Genomic DNA, 19,303 nt, shown 5'->3' with positions numbered 1-19,303 from the left:
ATGCAGTCCTAATTGTTTTGGTTGACGCTTAGACTTTTCTCCTTTAAACACCTTAGGATGGTCTAGAACTACCTAAATTAGAGGTCCTAAATATCTCCAGGGCCGCAAGGAAGGGACGGGTAGAGCACGCATAAGATATCTTTTAAGGTTGCTAGAACGCTTTAGGCTATGACCAAGGGGAGGGAATTGTGTAGTAAGGATATGATGACTACGCGCTAATATCACGTGTAGCCCCTTATTGAGGAGTGATTACCGGAAATTGTGTGAGGTATGATCTTGTAGGCTAACCAACCTAGGACCCCCCTTTTCCCACTTCCATATGTGTTTTAATAAACTTTCTTCTCTTTACATATACATGTGCAAATTTATCTCTTGCCTGAATCGTACCTGTGTTTATGAAAATATGCCCCCTTATTTGAAAATACGTGGTGAAATTGTATACTTGTTCAAATGACTGATTCATATAAGTTCGGTCAGGACCCACCATTGTGGACCGCCGGGGGTGCCTAATACCTTCCCCTCGAGGTTATTTTGAGCCCTTACCCTAAATCTCTGGTGATGCAAACTAGTCCATGAGTTAATTTCTCAAGGTGCCCTAACGCACCGTAATCCGTTAGGTGGCGACTCTTCAAATACCCAATTCCCAAAAGGAAAAGAGTTGTTCCCCCATGAAATGTCAAAACCCGGACGTTCTCCGCGAGGAGGAAAAAAGGGGGTGCGACAGCGACGTTTATGGATTTGATGAATCGGGTGTTCATGCCTTATATTGATTCTTTTGTTATTGTCTTCATTGATGATATCTTGATTTACTCACGTAGACTGGGGGAGCACGAACAACATCTGAGAGTGGTGCTTCAGACATTGCGAGAACAGAAGCTATATGCTAAGTTCTCCAAGTGTGAGTTTTGGCTAGAGTCTGTGGCATTCTTGGGGCATGTGGTATCAGGATAAGGTATTACGTTGGATCCCAAGAAGATTGAGGCAGTTCAGAGTTGGCGACGTCCCACTTCGATGACTGAGATCAAGAGTTTTGTGAGGTTAGAAAGTTATTATCACCGGTTTGTGCAGGGCTTTTCATCCATTGCAGCACCTTTGACTAGATTGACCCAGAAGGGTGCTCCATTCCGTTGGTCCGATGATTATGAAGCGAGCTTTCAGAAGCTCAAGACAACTTCAACTAGAATACCGGTTCTAGTGTTGCCTTCCAGTTCGGGGATGTATACTGTGTATTGTGACGCTTCACGCGTTGGCTTGGGTTTTGTATTGATGCAGGAGGGGAGAGTTATTGCATATGCTTCACGTCAGCTGAAGATTCATGAGAAGAATACATGTGCATGATCTAGAGTTAGCCGCAATTGTTCATGCTCTTAAGATCTGAGGCATTACCTGTACGGGGTGTCCTGTGAGGTTTACACAGATCATCGCAGCTTACAACATTTGTTCAAAGAAAGGGATCTCAATTTGAGGCAGCGTAGATGGCTTGAGTTACTGAAGGATTATGACATCACTATTCTTTATCATTCGGGAAAGGCAAATGTGGTCACGGATGCTTTAAGCAGGAAGGTAGAGAGTATAGGTAGCTTGGCATTCATTTCAGCAGAGGAGAGGCCACTAGCTTTGGACATTTAGTCCTTAGCTAACAGACTTGTGAGGTTGGATATTTCAGAGCCCAGCCGAGTCCTTGCATGTGTTGTTGCCCAGTCTTAGCTATTGGGGCAGATCAAGGCTCGGCAGTTTGGTGATCCGCATTTGGCAGTTCTTAGAGAGACGATACTACATGGTAGTGCCAAGAAGGTTTCTATTGGAGAGGATGGTGTTCTGGACTCCAGGGTCGCCTATGTGTTCCTAATGTCGATGGCTTAAAGGAGAGGATACTAGAGGAGGCACACAATTCTCGGTATTCTATTCATCCGGGTACTACGAAGATGTATCGTGACTTGAGACAACATTATTGGTGGCGGCGGATGAAGAAAGACATAGTGGAGTATGTAGCTAGGTTCTAAATTGCCAGCAGCTCAAGTATGAGCACCAGAGGCCAGGTGGCCTACTTCAGCAGATGACTATACCTGAGTGGAAATGGGAGCGCATCACTATGGACTTCGTGGTTAAATTGTCGCGGACCTTGCGGATGTTCGATGCAGTTTGGGTTATTGTTGACAGGTTGACCAAGTCAGCACACTTCAATCCAGTTGTGACTTTCTATACTTCGGAGAGGTTGGCCCAGATCTATATTCGGGAGATAGTTCGGTTGCACGGTGTGCCTGTTTCCATCATATCAGATAGAGGCCCTCAGTTCACTTTGCATTTCTGGAGAGCCGTACAGAGTGAGTTGGGGACCCGTGTGGAGCTCAGCACAGCATTTCACCCACATACCGACGGGCAATCGGAGCGATTTAGATCTTGGAGGACATGCTCAGAGCATGTGTGATTGACTTTGGGGGACAGTGGGATCAGTTCTTGCCTTTGGCCGAAATTGCTTACAACAACTTATTAGTCCAGCATCGAGATGGCTCCATTTGAGGCTTTATATGGTCGGTGATGTCGTTCTCCTATCGGGCGGTTTGATCCCGGCGAGGCTAAGTTATATGGTACTTATTTGGTAAATGATGCCTTAGAAAAGGTAAAGTTGATCCAGGAGCGACTTCGCACACCACAGTCCAGACAGAAGAGCTACGCGGATCAGAAGGCGCGTGATGTATCATTTATGGTCAGGGAGAAGGTTCTCTTGAAAGTCTCGCCGATGAAGGGTATTATGATATTTGGAAAGAAGGTCAAGTTAAGCCCAAGGTTTATAGGCCCATTTGAGGTGTTGAGGCGAGTTGGGGAGGTTGCTTGAGCTTTCTTTACCACCCATCCTATCAGGGGTTCATCTAGTTTTTCAAGTGTCTATGCTCCGGAGGTATCACGACGAGTTCTCTCATGTGATAGACTTCAGTACTATTAAGCTTGATGAGAGCTTGGGTTATGAGGAGGACCAGTTGCTATTGTTCCTAGACAGGATCGCCAGTTGAGATCCAAGAGGATTTCCGCGGTAAAGGTTCAGTGGAGGGGCCAACCAGTCGAGGAGGCGACCTGGGAGTCCGAGGAGGATATGTGGAGCAGATATCCACACTTATTCAGCACTTTAGGTATGAATCTCCACATGTTCGAGGACGAACGTTTGTTTAGGAGGTGGAGAATGTAACGACCCGACCGGCCATTTTTCTTTCTAGAACCCTGTTCCCCTAAAAGACTTCCCGTACCTGCTTTTATTGATTTATGACTTGCGGGGACGGTTGGTTCGGAATTTGGAAGAGTTTGGGTTGAAAGTAGAACACGTGGTTCCTTAAGGTTGGCTTAAAAGGCGAAATTTGATTTCGGTCAACATTTTGAGTAAACAATCTCGGAATCGGGATTTGAAGGTTCCAACAGGTTGGTATGATGATTTCGGACTTGGGCTTATGTTCGGATCGGGTTTTGGATGACCCGGGAGCGTTTTGGCGCCTAATAGTGAAAGTTAGTTCTTGAAGGTTTTTAGAAGTTCTTTAAATTCGATTTGGAGTAGGTTTTGGTGATATCGAGGTCCAAACGGAATTTCGAGATCGGGAATAGTTCCTTAATGTCATTTAATACTTGCACGCAAAATTTGGTGTCATTCCGAGTAGATAAGTACGTTTCGGCGCATTGGAAGCAAATTGAAGAGCTTGAAGTTCTTAAGTTTGATTCAATTGGTTTTAGGGTGTGATTCTTAGTTTTAATGTTGTTTCGGGCGTTCCGTGAGTTCGAGCGAGTCCGTTTTATGATTCCAAACTTGTTGGTATGTTTGGACGGGGCCTCGGGGGCCCCGGGTGCCATTCGGACGATGCGCGATTTGAGTTTGAAAGTCAACAGGGCTACTGGTGCACCAGTTATGGTGTAACCGCACCTGCGAGCCTCTTTCCGCAGGTGCGAGCCAAGCACCGCAGATGCGATCCAAGGATGGCCAGCCAGGTTCCGCAGATGCGGTTCCCTCTATGCAGAAGCGGGACCGCAGAAGCGGGAGCCCATCCACAGGTGCGGCCCCAGCTAGCCCAGCCAATTCCGCAGTATCGGACACCTGGCCCCAAAAGCGGATCCGCAGGTGCGAAAATCGCTGGGGCAGTGAGGTTCAATTAATACGGGACTTAAGCCATTTTCACTCATTTTCTCTCACTCCTTGGGCGATTATTGGAGCTTCTTGAGAAGGATTTCCACCTAGCTTTTGGAGGTAAGTAATTTCTACCTATTGTGAGTTCAATATATAGATTCTGGGTAGATTTCAACATGAAAATTGGTATAAATCATGGGTTAGATGAAAAACCTAGGGTTTGACAAGAATGAGATTTTTACCACGAAATTGACCATGAAACTTAGTGATAATCATATATTTATGTTCCTTCGGTCATGAGTAACAACTTCCTTCGAAAATTTTCGGAATCCGGGTACGTGAACCTCGGGGTGAATTCTAGGAATCTTGCCTTTGGGGTTGGGTAATCACTTTAATAGTTAGAATATGAACTTTTGAACCTATAATGATTCGTTTTACACTATTTGAATAGTCTTGGATTGTTCGGCTCCGGTTTGAGGGTTTGAGCGCATTCTTGAGTTTGGAAGTAGGATTTGTGACGAGGTAAGTCTCTTTTCTAACCTTGTAAGAGGGAAATTTTTTCATAGGTGAACTTAATTAATACGTGATTAATTGTGGGAGCTACGTACGCACGAAGTGACGAGAGTTCGTACGTAGCTACTATTCCTGTTATGTCCGGGTAGTTCTAGGCTTACACTATGCTTTGTGGACACCGTTATCTGATCATATTTGTTGATTTGTATTGAATGAAACTAATTTGAGGATTTTGAAGATTTCAAAGGTTTCAAGTAAAATCTTATTTATAAAAGGAATTGAGAAAAGTTACGTTATATTTATACTTAACCGTGTCGCAAGTATATTCCGCGAGTGGGGTGATTATTTCCACTACTCTCATGGGAGCAGGCCGTCACCTCGGCAGGTTAATAGATGCATCTATAGTTCGCGCCGTTCGACCCTCGGCAATGCACAGTTTACATTTATGTTGGATCAGGCCGAACGTCCTCGGTGGAATTTGTGTGTGATAATAGAACAGGAAGCCCTTATTAATTGGTATAAATTTACTGATTTAGAGATCATTTGTTTCAAATGAAGGAAGTGCTTTGGGTTCTTAAATATGATGAAAGAACTGTTCAGTTATTTCTTGTTCTGAGTTTATTGCTAGTTCTGTATACCATGCTTATTTAGAATCACACATTATTATATTGTTGGCCCTAGTAAGTGTCGGAGTCAACCCCTCGTAACTACTTCTTCGAGGTTAGACTAGATACTTACTGGGTACATATTTTTATGTACTCACGCTACACTTATGTACTTGATTGTACAGGGTTTGAGGCAGGTGCATCTGGCTACCAGTCCGGTGCGTAGATTGATTCCCCAGCTCGAGACTTCCCGGTGAGCTGTCCTTTTGAGCCGATCTGCAACAACTGGAGTCTCTCTTATGCTTGATTTTCTGTCTATTTCCTTTCAGACAGTAGGCTAGCATTCGTTTTGTATATTCTACTAGATTGTCCACATACTTGTGACACCAGGTCTTGGCACACACACTAGTAGACTTATGACTTTGGTTTTTCTTACATGACTTCGATTTATATTTGTTGCTTCCACTTATTTATGTTAAAAATTGCAACCTTCTAGATTTTCTTAACAAACAGGAAAAAGTCACTACTTACTAAATTATTTAAAACGGAATTCAATAGTTTATCAGTGTTGGCTTGCCTAACAGCGGTGTTGGACGCCATCACAGCCTATAATGGAATTTGGGTCGTGACATCATGGAACAAGTATGCGATTAGAGCAATATTTTTGTTCAAAATACACCTAAAAGCATTCAAACGGGTTAAGGTTCTAGGTAACTAATTACTAATTTTGTTTCTCATACAACCACTAAAATTTATTAGGCAAAATGGCCTCCGGGCCACTTAAACTTTTACCTATTTCTTAACCCAATAAAAGAAACTTACATATTTTTCATTTGAACACTTCAACTCATTCATTCGCATAATTTTAAACCTCTTTGACCGTTGACTATGCTTATGTGGAAACAATGTAACTGACGTGGCAAAAATGCGTACTAATCACGCCTATGAAGCGCGTGTATATAATGAATATGAGAATATCTTTTACTAAAATTAAAAATAATAAATAAATAAAGGAAAAGCAAAAAATAAAAAAAATAAAAGAAGAAGGGAAAAGCTACTTTCCAGCTACTTTGGGACACCCCTCCCCCCCCCCCCCCCACCTTCCCCTTTCTCTTTCCCCGACACTCTTTCTTCGCCGGCCATTCCCCCTTATTTTCTTCATCTTCTCCAATTCCTTTTCTCCAAATTTTTCCTCTTCCCCCTTCATCTAACTCAAAACCCACCTTAAAAAACATCATCACCACCACTTTCATCACTGCCACCCCAAACACCACTTTCAACTATTAGTATCTAGAGCATATTTTTGCTGTAAGTTGCAAATAGACAAGACAGATGGGCAGAATAAGGACGCCGACAAATGCGAAATTGAGGAAAGAAGTATAGGAGTGATCGGTGGGAATTTTTTTCATTTTTCTTTTTGATAGGTAGATAAAGTGTAAAATTTGCCCTAGCCCAAAAACCACTCCGGCAAAATTACTGGTGCTGGCAAAACTTTAGACAGTGGCTACTCCAATTTCAAGGGATTTGAGATCTGTCTCCGAAGGGAATATAACAAAAAAATTAATCTGTTGCTAAATGAGAAGGAACCAGAGGGCTGGCAACACTTTGCAGAAATTTCCGGCGAGATACCAATCGGAATAGTGATATCGACGATGATAAAATTGAAGAAAAATGGTGAAATTTATGGGAATACTCATGCAAGGCCTTTGGTCACTCCTATTGATGGAGTTTCACTGATCTTTCTAATTGATTTGGGGGGTTTTAGAGTGGAGGAAGGAGGTGTTCATGGTGAAAGAGGCTCGTGCCACCCAAAAAAGAAGTGACATAATTTTTTCCCTAGAATTTTTTATAAAATGTATAAATAAAAATTAGGACCCACAAATTATACGTGTCAAACAATAATAAGCGAATAACATGATGTGTCAATTATGTCATATCGATTGAGGTACACACTCAGTTTGAGGTGCTTATTTTTTGTACTTTTATCAAGTTGAGGTGTTCAAATGGGAAACACGTAAGTTTCTTACCGGGTTGAAAAATAGGTGCAAGTTTAAGTGGCCAGAAGGCCATTTTGCCTATTTATTAAGAGAAGGTGTTCTAAAAAACTAATCATTCTCGACTATTTGCGAAAATAACCAATTCTATATTGGATTTTAATTTTCGCAAAAAAATAGTCATTTTATAGGATTCTAGTTTTGCAAAATAATCAAATTTTGTTAAATTTCAGCTTTTATAGTCTTTACTAAATTGCAGTTATTTTTTTATATTTCTTTTGCAAAAATGGCCAGTTTTGGAAAAATGGCCAGTTTTTACTCTTTGCAGAAATTATTAGTTTTGCTGTTTTTTTAAAATGGCCAGTTTTATTATTTACAAAAATAGCCATTTAACTAATTATGTACAAAAATTTAACTTAGTGCAAAGATTTATGGGAGTAACCACATCTTACTAGTATGATTTACTGACCAAAGCAACCACTTTATACATAAAGTCGATACTTTGCAAAAAAAAAAAAAAAAAAAAAAAATTCTTTTCTTAGATTTTTTTTTATTTTTATGCTTTCAAAGTTAACTAGTAATAGCTAAGTGTAAAAAAAAGTACAATCTCCAAAGAAAGTAAAATAAAGAAAATTATGAATCGCAAGACATGCAAACATGCTTCAAATAAACTAGCAATTTCGTCAATCAAAAGTGTCGAAAGATAACATGTTTTTTTACTTTGAACAAATTTGAAACTTACAAGGTATAGGAGAAATATCTAGTTGTAGAGATTAAAGTAAAGTAGTAGGAGAAAGCTTGAATGCGGTATACAATCTAGTAACAGCAACCCAAGCAAATAACTTGAGTACCCTTGAACCAATCCGATAGAACATTTCCAACCCAAAAGGAATTAACTTGAGAAAATCTCAAGGCAAGCTCTACAAAGGGGCGAAAAGCTTGCTGAATATGGAGAATGCTAGAAAAGAGCTGCAGAAATTTCAGCTTCAGATTTTTTTGTTTTAGTTTTTGCTAAAAAAAAAGGAGTTGAGGAGTAGAGAAAGTATTGCAATTTCTTTAAAAGTTTTTCTTTCAAATGCAGAAGAAGAAGAAGAGTGAATTGTGTTAGTGGCGAGTGTAGAGAGATGAAAGAGTGGCCTCTAATCTTCTTCTAATTAATGTCCATCTTAAATGAGGAAGGAAGAAAGAATTTATTGGAAGAGACAAAGTGTGTTGTGTATATTTTCCAAGACCAATCCATGTTGGTCTTCTTCTTTTTTATCTTTTTAGGGCCAATGCATGCTTGATCCTTGTTTAGTTTCTTGTGCCCAGTGTATGACAAGGCTTTTATTTCCTTGACCCTTAATTTCTTTTTAGATACAATGCTACAAGAGACAAATATGAAGATTTAATGGTTGCTGCATTTTAGATCTTGCAAAGCAACAAAGGTAAGATAATTAATTTCAGCTTGTTTTATCCGCTGGTAGAGAAACCTGTTAGGAAAGTCCTAATTAACTGTAGTTTGCACATTTAACGGTATGACATAAACTAAAGATAAATGCAAGTCATTTTTCAATTTTATTCCCACATCGACAACTAAAGAATGATATGTCTTATTTATAACTGAATTGTAATGTGTGTTGTTCGCTGAGCTTGGTAACGTAGGCTTGTAACCCAAGTGGGGGCATTAAAGTGGTGGAATGTTGGGCTGACTCAGAAGGTTGGACTTTGCCGGCTATTATCTGGCCTGCCCTGTCCAAGCATAGAGTTGGGCTATGTGACCCAAGTGAAGACATGGGTTGCTTAGCCCCTAAAGAGGGGCGGATTGCGTGAGGCTGTTTTCACAGAGCAACGAACAGCTCCCGCTCTGTGCAGTGGAAGGATAACAGGCTAGTGTTTACAGAGACCAACAAAAGCCTAATGGGCTGCTCCAATTAAACTACCATTTTGTTTTTGTGTGAAATTGGTAGTTGGCAGCATTAATCATTCAGTTAGAGAATACGAAGCTTAGCTGTTAATCATGTATTTGTCTTCCTTGGTTTATGGATAGAGGTGGCGGACGGCGATCAGTAATGGTTATGGCATTTTCTAATGGGTGAGTTATCAATTGGGTAGCTAACTTAATTAAAAGGGTTTTATCCTATCCTGTATAAGAAATGATGTGGTCCAATGGTAGAATAGTTGTATGTTTTTACCGGATTGTGCATACATTATTAACCATATATATTCAGTGGATAATTTATGTGTTCCGATTCAAAAAAATAAATAATGAATCCCTATTTGTGTCAAGATTCCATACCAAATAACGCCTATGGCTGTTTCGACCTTTGGATTTAATTTCTCGCCTAACAAAATTGACTATCATCAGTATAAGTTGGCAATTAGAATATTTGAGATGATTTGGGTATTTCTTGTTGTTGCTATTTTATATTTTGAGAGCATCTTGATATTCATACTCCACTTCATATTTATGTCATTATATGGTTATTGAATTAGTAAAAACAGGTGGTTAAATATTGTCAGTGTGTATCTTGCAGGTTGAAAGTTCACAAGTCACACTTCACTGGTGCATTGGTGCAATTGGTACGTTGAATTCAGTGATGAGTAATTAATTAGCTACTTAATTTGGCTTTCTAGATCTACATAAGGGATCTAGAGAATCATGTCTCCATGAGCATTATGTGCTGATGATTCTGTTAAACTCGTTGCTTGCGACCGACGACATGAAGTATAATGTGACGCCCCAAGTTTATAGTAGTACATATTGTCCACTTTGACCCAATATATTTTACGGATTTGTCCTTTGGGCTATGTCATTATTCAACTTGTGTTATGTCTTATTAAGCTCTTCACTTTCCTCTCCCGTTCCGATGTTAGAATTCGCCTAAAGTGACATGTGCACCCTATCTTCAAAAGCTTGCTAACCTAGAAAGTTATCAGTTTTGTTTTGACTCACCCTCACCAGCCGCCCGCAGTCATGGGCGTCACACATCATTATAATTTAAAATTTTCTATATTTTTTAGTGGTATATAAACCTCTGATAATTACGTTACTGTAATTATATTTGGTTGGTGACAAGCACAGAACCGGGGAACTGACTGTTTGATCAAAAAGTGTTAAACTTTTTGTTAAACTGATTAATGAGAAAATAAAGGGTGAATCCTAGATAAATATAATAAGATCTAGACAAAAAACTTGGACAGATCCGTGGAAGGAGATCACATTTAAGAGTAATAAGGATCAGGCACGTGTTCAATGATTATCAATGAATGTGGTAATAAAAACATGCAATAAATGTAGACAATGGCAATAAATATCATAAAGAGGAATTTATCACCCAAATGTTAGATGGTTTGGGTGATTCTCCTTCTTTACAGCAGCGTGAGACAAAGATAAATGAAGATGGATAAGGAATCATTGGATCTTGTGAACAAATAATGAATAACGTGTGTAGAGCTATAGAATCAGTGAACAAGACAATATTTGTATGTTCTTTCGAGTCAACTCTTTACAAAGTGCTCTTATCAAGAAGTGAAGATCCCCTTTTTTGTTCTCTATCTCTTCCTATTTATAAGGGATATTCCTAAGAAACCCTAAAAAGTACAACATAAGGAATATCCAAAAGAATATTCCTTATGTCTATTGCTGAGCTATCCTACCGTTACTTCCTCGCTACATTCTAACGACCTCGGCAATAATCCTCCTTGAGACGACTCCTCGCCGTTGTGCAGTGGTCAACTCTTCCCTCGGCCCTGTTATTTGCAGTTATCAGGACGTTCAAATTTAGACCAATACAGTTAGTCCCTCCGCTTGTTGAGGTCGTGATCTTGCACGTCCTCGATGAGCGGATCTGGTCTGCGTCTATTTAGAAGAAATGTATAACAACATGCTTAGATTACATTGCCTGATTACTGTATCACTCAGCATGCTTAAGTTTGTCCTGTTAATAGCTGTAATTAGTATATTGCTTAGCATGCCCCAATCCTGCTTTAGATAATTGCATGAACCTTGTTTGTTCACTAGTATGTTCAAGCTGCATTGTTTGACTACTGTCTCACTCATGTGTATTGGTCATGGTTAAAGACCTATGTGTTCTCAGCATGTCTTTGTAACTAACTTGTCAATTCCATGACTTGTTGAAGAGTCTGTGTATTTGTGTGCTGTCAATAAGGTGCATTCTATGTGTCCCTACCCTCTCTCCTTGTGTGAAGTCTGCTGGCAAAAATGTCTTGTAAGGCTGTTCTGAGACTGGTATGCTGATTTCAAAATATTCCTTTTTATGTTTTTCCAACTACTGTTTTACTCAAACCAGTACAGGTTTTCAGAAAACTCTTTCATCCCTAAGACCTTCCTTGTACTGTTTACTAAACTCTTTCAAACTATTATGCACTTCCACTTACTCTTAGAATACTAGGTCCTGCCCCTCTGATATGTGTACTGCCTTGAGACCCTTGAGATCTCTCTAAACTCTGGCATGTCAGGGCTGGCATTTTCACACTGCATCTAAATCAGTTATTATTTGAGAAAGGTCTAGGTGTGAGTACTGCCCGGGATCCTTGAGGTCCTTAGGGAACTCTGACACACCTAGACATGAAGTTGGCTATGGAACTTTGGGCATTTGAGACTACTGGAGGCTTGGAAATCACTTTGGGCCTACTTCAGGCTCCTTATTGTTTAATTCCTGTTCTACTCATGTAATTCATTCAATTCCTAGTCTGTAATAATTAATTGTAAACAAACATTGGGGTGACTAGTGAAAAAGGGAGGGTAGTTATATACTGTGGGTAAAGTTGGGTAGATACCATGCCTATAGGGTCCATGTTGATTCAAATGTGTTTGTTAGATAACATGTCTATAAGATCTGCTTTGGTTTAGATGAGTTATGTTTGCTTTACTTCCACAAATTAGAAGCCATGCCTATAGGATCTAAATCGGCTTTAATAATAGAGATCATGCCCATAGGGTTAAAATCAGCTCCAATAGAAATCATGCCTATAGGGGTTTCACTTTGGTTAAATGAATGATGTTTGTTTCACCTTATTAATTAGAAATCATGCCTATAGGACTTAAAACTAGTTTAGTTAGAAAAACGGTTTAACTCATGCTTGTTTATTCTGAATCGATTTAATTAACTAATCTGTCCGCTTTTTAATAAGTTTTCAAACGCTGCCTTAATTAATATTGCTGGAAAGCATGCTTATAGGATCTCAAGTTGTCCGTTTAAAAATCGTTTGCTATTTTACTGCATTCCTGATCAATAATAGATACGATGCTCATAGGACATCACTATTATGCGCCTAGGCACGCCTGTAGGGGGATTAAAAAATTCTGCAACTGTAAAACTATGTTCTGTTATCTGTGACTGCTCACAGTCAACAGGTCTAAAATCAGTAGGCAAGCTGAATAGGCCTTTGACACTTTGGTCCTAGTTCAATAATGAATACTCTCTGCTCAGCTAGATATCATGTTCTAAGGGTTTCTCTTAAATACCTGAAGCTATTGTTTGAGGCGTGCACTTATTTGTTCTGTCTGTGGAGGGAAATGTGAGCCTGTAATTGTTCCCTTTAAATGCAGTCCTAATTGATTTGGTTGACGCTTAGACTTTTCTCCTTTAAACACCATAGGATGGTCTAGAACTACCTAAATTAGAGGTCCTAAATACCTCCAATGCCACAAGGAAGGGACGGGTAGTGCACGCATAGGATATCTTTCGAGGTTGCTAGAACGCTTTAGGTTATGACCAAGGGGTAAGGGTGTACTGTGGGCCGGGCCCAGCCCGGGATCGCACCGGGACCGTGAACCCACGGGCCAAACGGTCCAGTCCCAAACGATCCCAAAAGCCCACTGTGGGCTGGTCCTCTATGGTGAGACCACGAGCCCGGGCCCGTTTAGCCGGGCCTGGGCCGGTTCAAATGGGCCCAACGGCTATTTTTCAAAAAAAAAAAATTTAAAAAAAGGCCAACGGTTAGAAGTTTAAAAACTAGCCGTTGGCCTGCCAATTTAGCCGTTTGGCTTTCTAAAAAATAGCCATTTGGCCCCCAAACTTTGTTTTAACTCCAAACTTTTTATAATTATACTTTTATCCTTTTCTCAACTATAAATACCCCCTCATTCTTTCATTTTTACTCACAAAATCATCAATCTCTCTCAATCTCTCTCTAATTTTCTTCTATAATTGCTTACTTTATTATTGCAATTTGTGAAAAATTGTGAAGTTGGTGAATTGAAGTATTCAAGTCTTCAAGTCTTCAACGATATACAATTTTCAAGAAGTTGTTCGTCAATTCGGTAAACTCGTTCCAACTCTTAAGTTTTAATATTATAGTTTTGTTTGTTTTAGTTTGTATAATTATAATTAATATGGCCTTTTCTTTGAAAAAAATATTTGGTGGTAAGGGAAAATCTAAAATTGGTGAATCTAGTCGCCAAGCTACTACCCCTCCCCCGGCTCCCTGACCCAGACCTGTTATCCGTCCTCCTCCACCTATTATTCTTGATAGTGATAACCCTTGTTTTCAATTTAGCGATAGTCAATTTTGCCATGATGTTGCACCAGGTCAACAATTAAATGATGAATATATGAATGCTCTTTATCCTAATGAAACTATTGATGAAAATGATGAGGAAAATGAAGATTTAGATGAAACGCAACCGGATTTAGATGATACACCTACTAGTCCTGTTGTTAACCCAACTGATAATAATCCAAATGATGCCCCGCCTGACCCTCCTGTAGTAACCCCTACTTTTAATAGATAACGTTCTAAACGCCCCGAAACATCTCTTGTTTGGAACTTTTTTACTCAACTAAGAGAACAAAATAAGGCTAAGTGTAAAACTTGTGGGTCTTTGTTGGCTCATAAATTTACTGGAGACCGTAGCGGTACGGGTACTTTGACTAGACACATGAAGACACACCCTAGAGATAAAGCTAGATATCTTCAAATGAAAGTGCAACTAGAGGGGAGAAGTGTAGGTACCGAGGATAACCCTAGTACCGGGTCAAATCTAGTTCAACTGGGAATTAACACTGTTACCGGTGGCATTTTAAATTACGATCCAAATAAAGATCGTGAAGAATTAGCAAATGGTTACTGTTATGTGCTTACCCTATAGTTTTCCTTCTAACCCTCACTTTGTGCATTATATTAGAAAAGTTTTTAATCCTACTCATAAAGGATGGCCTCGCGCAACCGTAAAGAGTGATATTTATAAATATAAACATGAATATGAATAATATTTACGGTATTTATTTACTTATATAGATTTTCGCATTGCTATTACCACTGATATTGGTAGAAGTGGTAATGATTGTGATTATCTTACTATAACCACTCATTGGATTGATGAAGAATGGAAAATGCAAAAATGCATTATTGCGTATAGACTAATTAATTCACGTCACACAGATAAGTTTTCCCTATCCCCCCTATTTATGGGGTTGCTGCCATGTTAAATCCTACCATGAAATTAGGAGGTCCTCACTTTTGGTATTCAAATATTTATAGGGCTTTAGATCTTCCAAATGAGGAATTAGCTACACTTGCAGATGCAAAAGCCTCAATTAAAATAAATGCTCAAACAATTTATAATTCTTATCAACAAACCTTAGATAATGCTAGACCAAATGTTCCAACTCCTACTTCGTCTAGTTCGCAATCATCTAAAAGAACTGCGGGCCTAAAAGCACTTAGTTCTTGGACGGAGTTCAGGGGTTATCAAGGTGATAATATTGGTGATACTTCACATCTAAATGAGCTTCAAGTTTATTTGTCGCAGGGCCTTGAAAAAGAGAATCCAGACGGCACCTTTGATCTTTTGGAATGGTGGAAGGCCAGAGAAAAACACTTTCCGATTCTTTCAAGGATGGCTCGAGATATTTTATGTGTTCAGGCTTCAACATTGGCATCAGAGAGCGCTTTCAGTCAAGCGAGATTTCAAATAGGTGATCATAGAGCGTCTATGAGGGAGAGCTTGGAAAAATCAGTACTCTTCGGAGATTGGATCCGTTCGGAAAGAAGAAATTTTGGACTTGCTGAATCACAACCGGAGATAGACGAAGCTTATGAAGAAATGCTAGCGGAACTTGCGGAGGATGCTGCTTCGCCCGGAAGCGGTGATGAACAAGCTTCTTTTCCGCCACCACCAACGGAAATTCCTCCTAACCTTGAAGGATTTATGAAATTTGTTAGAGATAATATGTAGACTAATATGTAACTTGTATTTTGGCACATCTTCATTAGTTTTTTTTCCTTTTAATGGTGGTATTAGCACCTTGTTGTGCTCATTCCATTAGGGGGAGGAAGACTAAGAAATATATTGTCATTTTTGTTAATGTCGTAATAATAAAAATTATAAGGCATTCCCATGAATATTTCTTTGCAATTTTTTTGTGTGTTTAAATTTGACTCTTTAGAAGATTTAAGTCACAATTCTATAATATATTTACAATAAATTATATAAGGCTATATATATATATATATTGCCTTTTATATATATATATATATATATATATATATATATATATATATATATATATATATATATAGGCTATATATATAAGGCAATATATATATACTCTACATATACTATATATATATATACAAGAAAATACCTTAGATAAAAAAAAATAAAATAAAAATAGCCCGGAACACTTAGGCCCGTTTAGGCCCGTAGACCCGGCCTATTTAGCCCGGGACCATGTGGTCTTAGGCCCACAGTGGGCCGGTTCCACCCATTAGGCCCGTGAAGCCCGAGACCGTTTGGCCCGGGACCGCCAAAGCACAGCCCGCCAAAGCCTAGGACCGTAAGGACCGACCCGTTTGGCCCATTTAGGCCCGGGCCCAGCCTAGAAAGCAGCCTTACCAAGGGGAGAGAATTGGGTAGTAAGGATATGATGACTACGCGCTACGTGTAGCCCCTCATTGAGGAGTGATTACCGGGCATTGTGTGGGTATGATCCTGTAGGCTAACCAACCTAGGACCCCTCTCTCCCAACTCTCGTTGTTTAAAAAAATTTACTTTTCTTTATATGTGTGCAACTCATTCAAACCTTTTCCCTTGTTTCATTACTTGAATCATACATGTGCTTAGGATGTCAAAATATGCCTTTACTTGCAAGTACGTGTCAAAACTGTTTATTTGACTAATTCACATAGTTTAAGTTCGGCCGGGACCCACCGTTGTGGACCGCGATGGGTGCCTAACACCTTCCCCTCAAGGTTATTTCGAGCCCTTACCCTAAATCTCTGGTGATGCAAACTAGTCCATGAGTTAATTGCTCAAGGTGCGCTAACGCACCATAATCCGTTAGGTGGCGACTCTTCAAATACCCAATTCCCAAAAGGAAAAGAGTTGTTCCCCCATGAAATGTAGAAACCCGGACGTTCTCCGTGAAGAGGAAAAAAGGGGGCGCGACATGGACTATAGTCACCATTCCATTTTCTGAAAAAATAGATACAAGGAGTGTAAAAAATAGAAGCAGAACATTTCATTATAACTAGCCATTACCTGATTTTATCTTCATTGATAGCCAACAGATTCATAACATTTATTCTAATCTCCTCGAGCATCTTGATAATTGGCATATGTCTAGCTTCAAGAATTCATGCATTAAACGACTCGGTGAAATTATTGTCGACCATCATATTTTTATATTGAGTGTCAAAATATGCTCTACACCAAGACTGTGGAGGATAATGCAGGAGATCTTTGGCAGTAGAAGCATCTTCATCCTCACATAGCTCTCCCATCTTTTTTAGTTGATCTTTGAAATCTTCTTCATAAGTGCTCCAAGCACACCACCACAATAACTTCTTCATATGTCCACTTCTCCACTTCTTCTGCCAATTTGCCTCAATATGTCTTACACAATACCTATGATGAGCTTCGGGAAGTATGTTCTGCACAACATCAATTAACCCCTATGATAAAACAGGAACAAACAGTCATAAAAGGTAAAATATATAAGTGTAAACAAGAGAATAATAGAAATCAGAGATGAAAGTTGTAGTGTTTACCTTTTGCATATCTGAGATGAAAGTCACTCATTGTCCATCATTTAGCTCCAGAGAAAGCTTCAAACACTCTAAAAACCAACCCTAAGTCCTGGCAGTTTCCTTGTCTACCACAGCCCATGCATGAGGATAAAATTGGTTCATACAATCTTGACCAATAGCCACTAACAACTGACCCTTAAATCTACCCTTAAGAAAGGTACCATCCAGCCCAATTAGTGGTCTCAAGCCACTTTTCCACCCATTTTTCAATGTATTGAAGCATATGTACATCCTTAAGAACTTTATTTTCCCTTCTTCAAGAGCATTCTTTGATAAATTGATCACAACATCACTGCCCGAATTTGATTGTCTTACTTTTTGTCCATATGCCTCGAGTTTGTTATAGTTATCAACAAAACTGCCCTCCAACTTCTTAAGAGCCAAACCTATGGCCCTTTTGAACTTACTTTTGGACACATATAAATCAAAACCACTCTCCAACTCAGCTTTCATATCCTGTAACTTGTACTTAGGATTGTACTGCACCTTTCTCTTAAAAAATTGGGCCAAAGTATTCTGATCAGCCCTAGCATTTTTTAAACATGGATCACATGTATGTTCATCTTTCAATGTTTTGATTCTAATGGTAGGACACTTCTTATCATTTGAAATATACTGTCTAAAAGGGTAGCCTTCAGCACACTTGTAACTAGCCCTAGACGTATCAGTTTTGAGCAACTTCAACCCTTTTTTATTTACTAGTGCATAGAAGTTTACTGCCCTTCTAGCTTCTACAATATCCTTAAATGTCATACCTAGCTCTAACTCCTTAAAATGTTCCAACTTATCAGTTACAACCATCTTCTTTTCTTTGATAATACCATCAAGTTCTATAGAATCATCCTCAAAACAATCTGATTCATCAAAGTCACTTCCCCCAAGACTATGTTCGCGTTCAAAAGCTACATCAATGTCTATAGAATATGTCTCTGTATGATGAGTAATATTTTGAGCAAATACCTTTAAGTCAGACTCATCAACAGTAAAGAAATTAATCACCTTGAAGTCTTTAGAAAACAAGCACTGAAGAGTCTTCACACCTTCGTCATCAGTTACCAAGTAGTACCTCCCCGAAGGTCCAGTCACTAAAAGTTGTTCGACAGAGCTAAACCCTAACTTTTTTGTAAACTCTTCACAAATAAAATCATATTTAACAAGATAAGAGACATAACCAGACAAAGTGTGCACCGACATCTTGTTATATACTATCTCGGGGGAAAAGACCCAGTTACCCCCATAGTGAAACACCAAGTCCACTTTATCAATCATCTTCAACTGGCTTCACATGTAAAGGTATAGAAAAAGGGACAAAGAAAGGACCACATCAGTATATATAAAGTCATATTCAAAACACAGACAAAAAAAAATAGCAAATACTATCCAAGATTATCAAATTAATGTATTAAAATACAAAAAGACCCAACCAACCGACAAAAACATCAAAATTATCAAATTAACTGACTGTATTTTGTTCTTTAGTGTATTAAAATACAAAAAGATATCAGAAACAATATCACTCTTTAATGGATTCTAACAAAGCATAGCTTGTCCCTACATATGAAACACACAAGAAAAATTTCGAAATCCCATATATAACACACAAAGAAAGAATAAAGTAGTCATACCTTAGTCAGAAGATGAAAAACCCTAGCTTGTCATACTCAAAGATGGAAAACCCTAGTTGGGATTTAGAAAGAAGAGGACAGAAGGAAGAGGCGGCCCTAGTTGGGATTAAGTTTGGGTCTTTTAGAATTAGGGGTGGGTCGGGTCGGGTCAGTAGATTTAGGTCGGGTTCGGTATTAGTTAATTTTAAAAAAAAAATGCTGGTTCGGTCTAATAAGGGCATGGATGCACAACTATTGGACGGTTTGGACATATTTGGGCCAAACTAATAACGACGGGCATATTTGTCCTAATTCACATAGTTCACTGGCATATTTGGACCTTTTCCGTTTACTATATTACTTCCTATAGCTATGTTTTTATATTCCACTATATTTTAGTGGTTATTAGCTAGTTGTAGCTACCATTTACTATATTACTTCCTA

At 39.1% G+C, this 19,303-nt stretch overlaps 1 protein-coding gene across 1 annotated transcript; it reads right to left on the bottom strand.

The window, feature by feature from the left end:
- Positions 17,298–18,449, bottom strand: LOC109217655. The gene has a single exon (XM_019381922.1). It carries the CDS (start codon positions 18,447–18,449, stop codon positions 17,298–17,300), a length of 1,152 nt encoding a protein of 383 aa, XP_019237467.1.

Source organism: Nicotiana attenuata, chromosome 2 (genome assembly GCF_001879085.1).
Source record: "Nicotiana attenuata strain UT chromosome 2, NIATTr2, whole genome shotgun sequence".
Taxonomy (NCBI): Eukaryota; Viridiplantae; Streptophyta; class Magnoliopsida; order Solanales; family Solanaceae; genus Nicotiana; species Nicotiana attenuata.
Note: the sequence above shows the minus strand (reverse complement) of the source record. Positions and strands in the feature narration are given on the sequence as shown.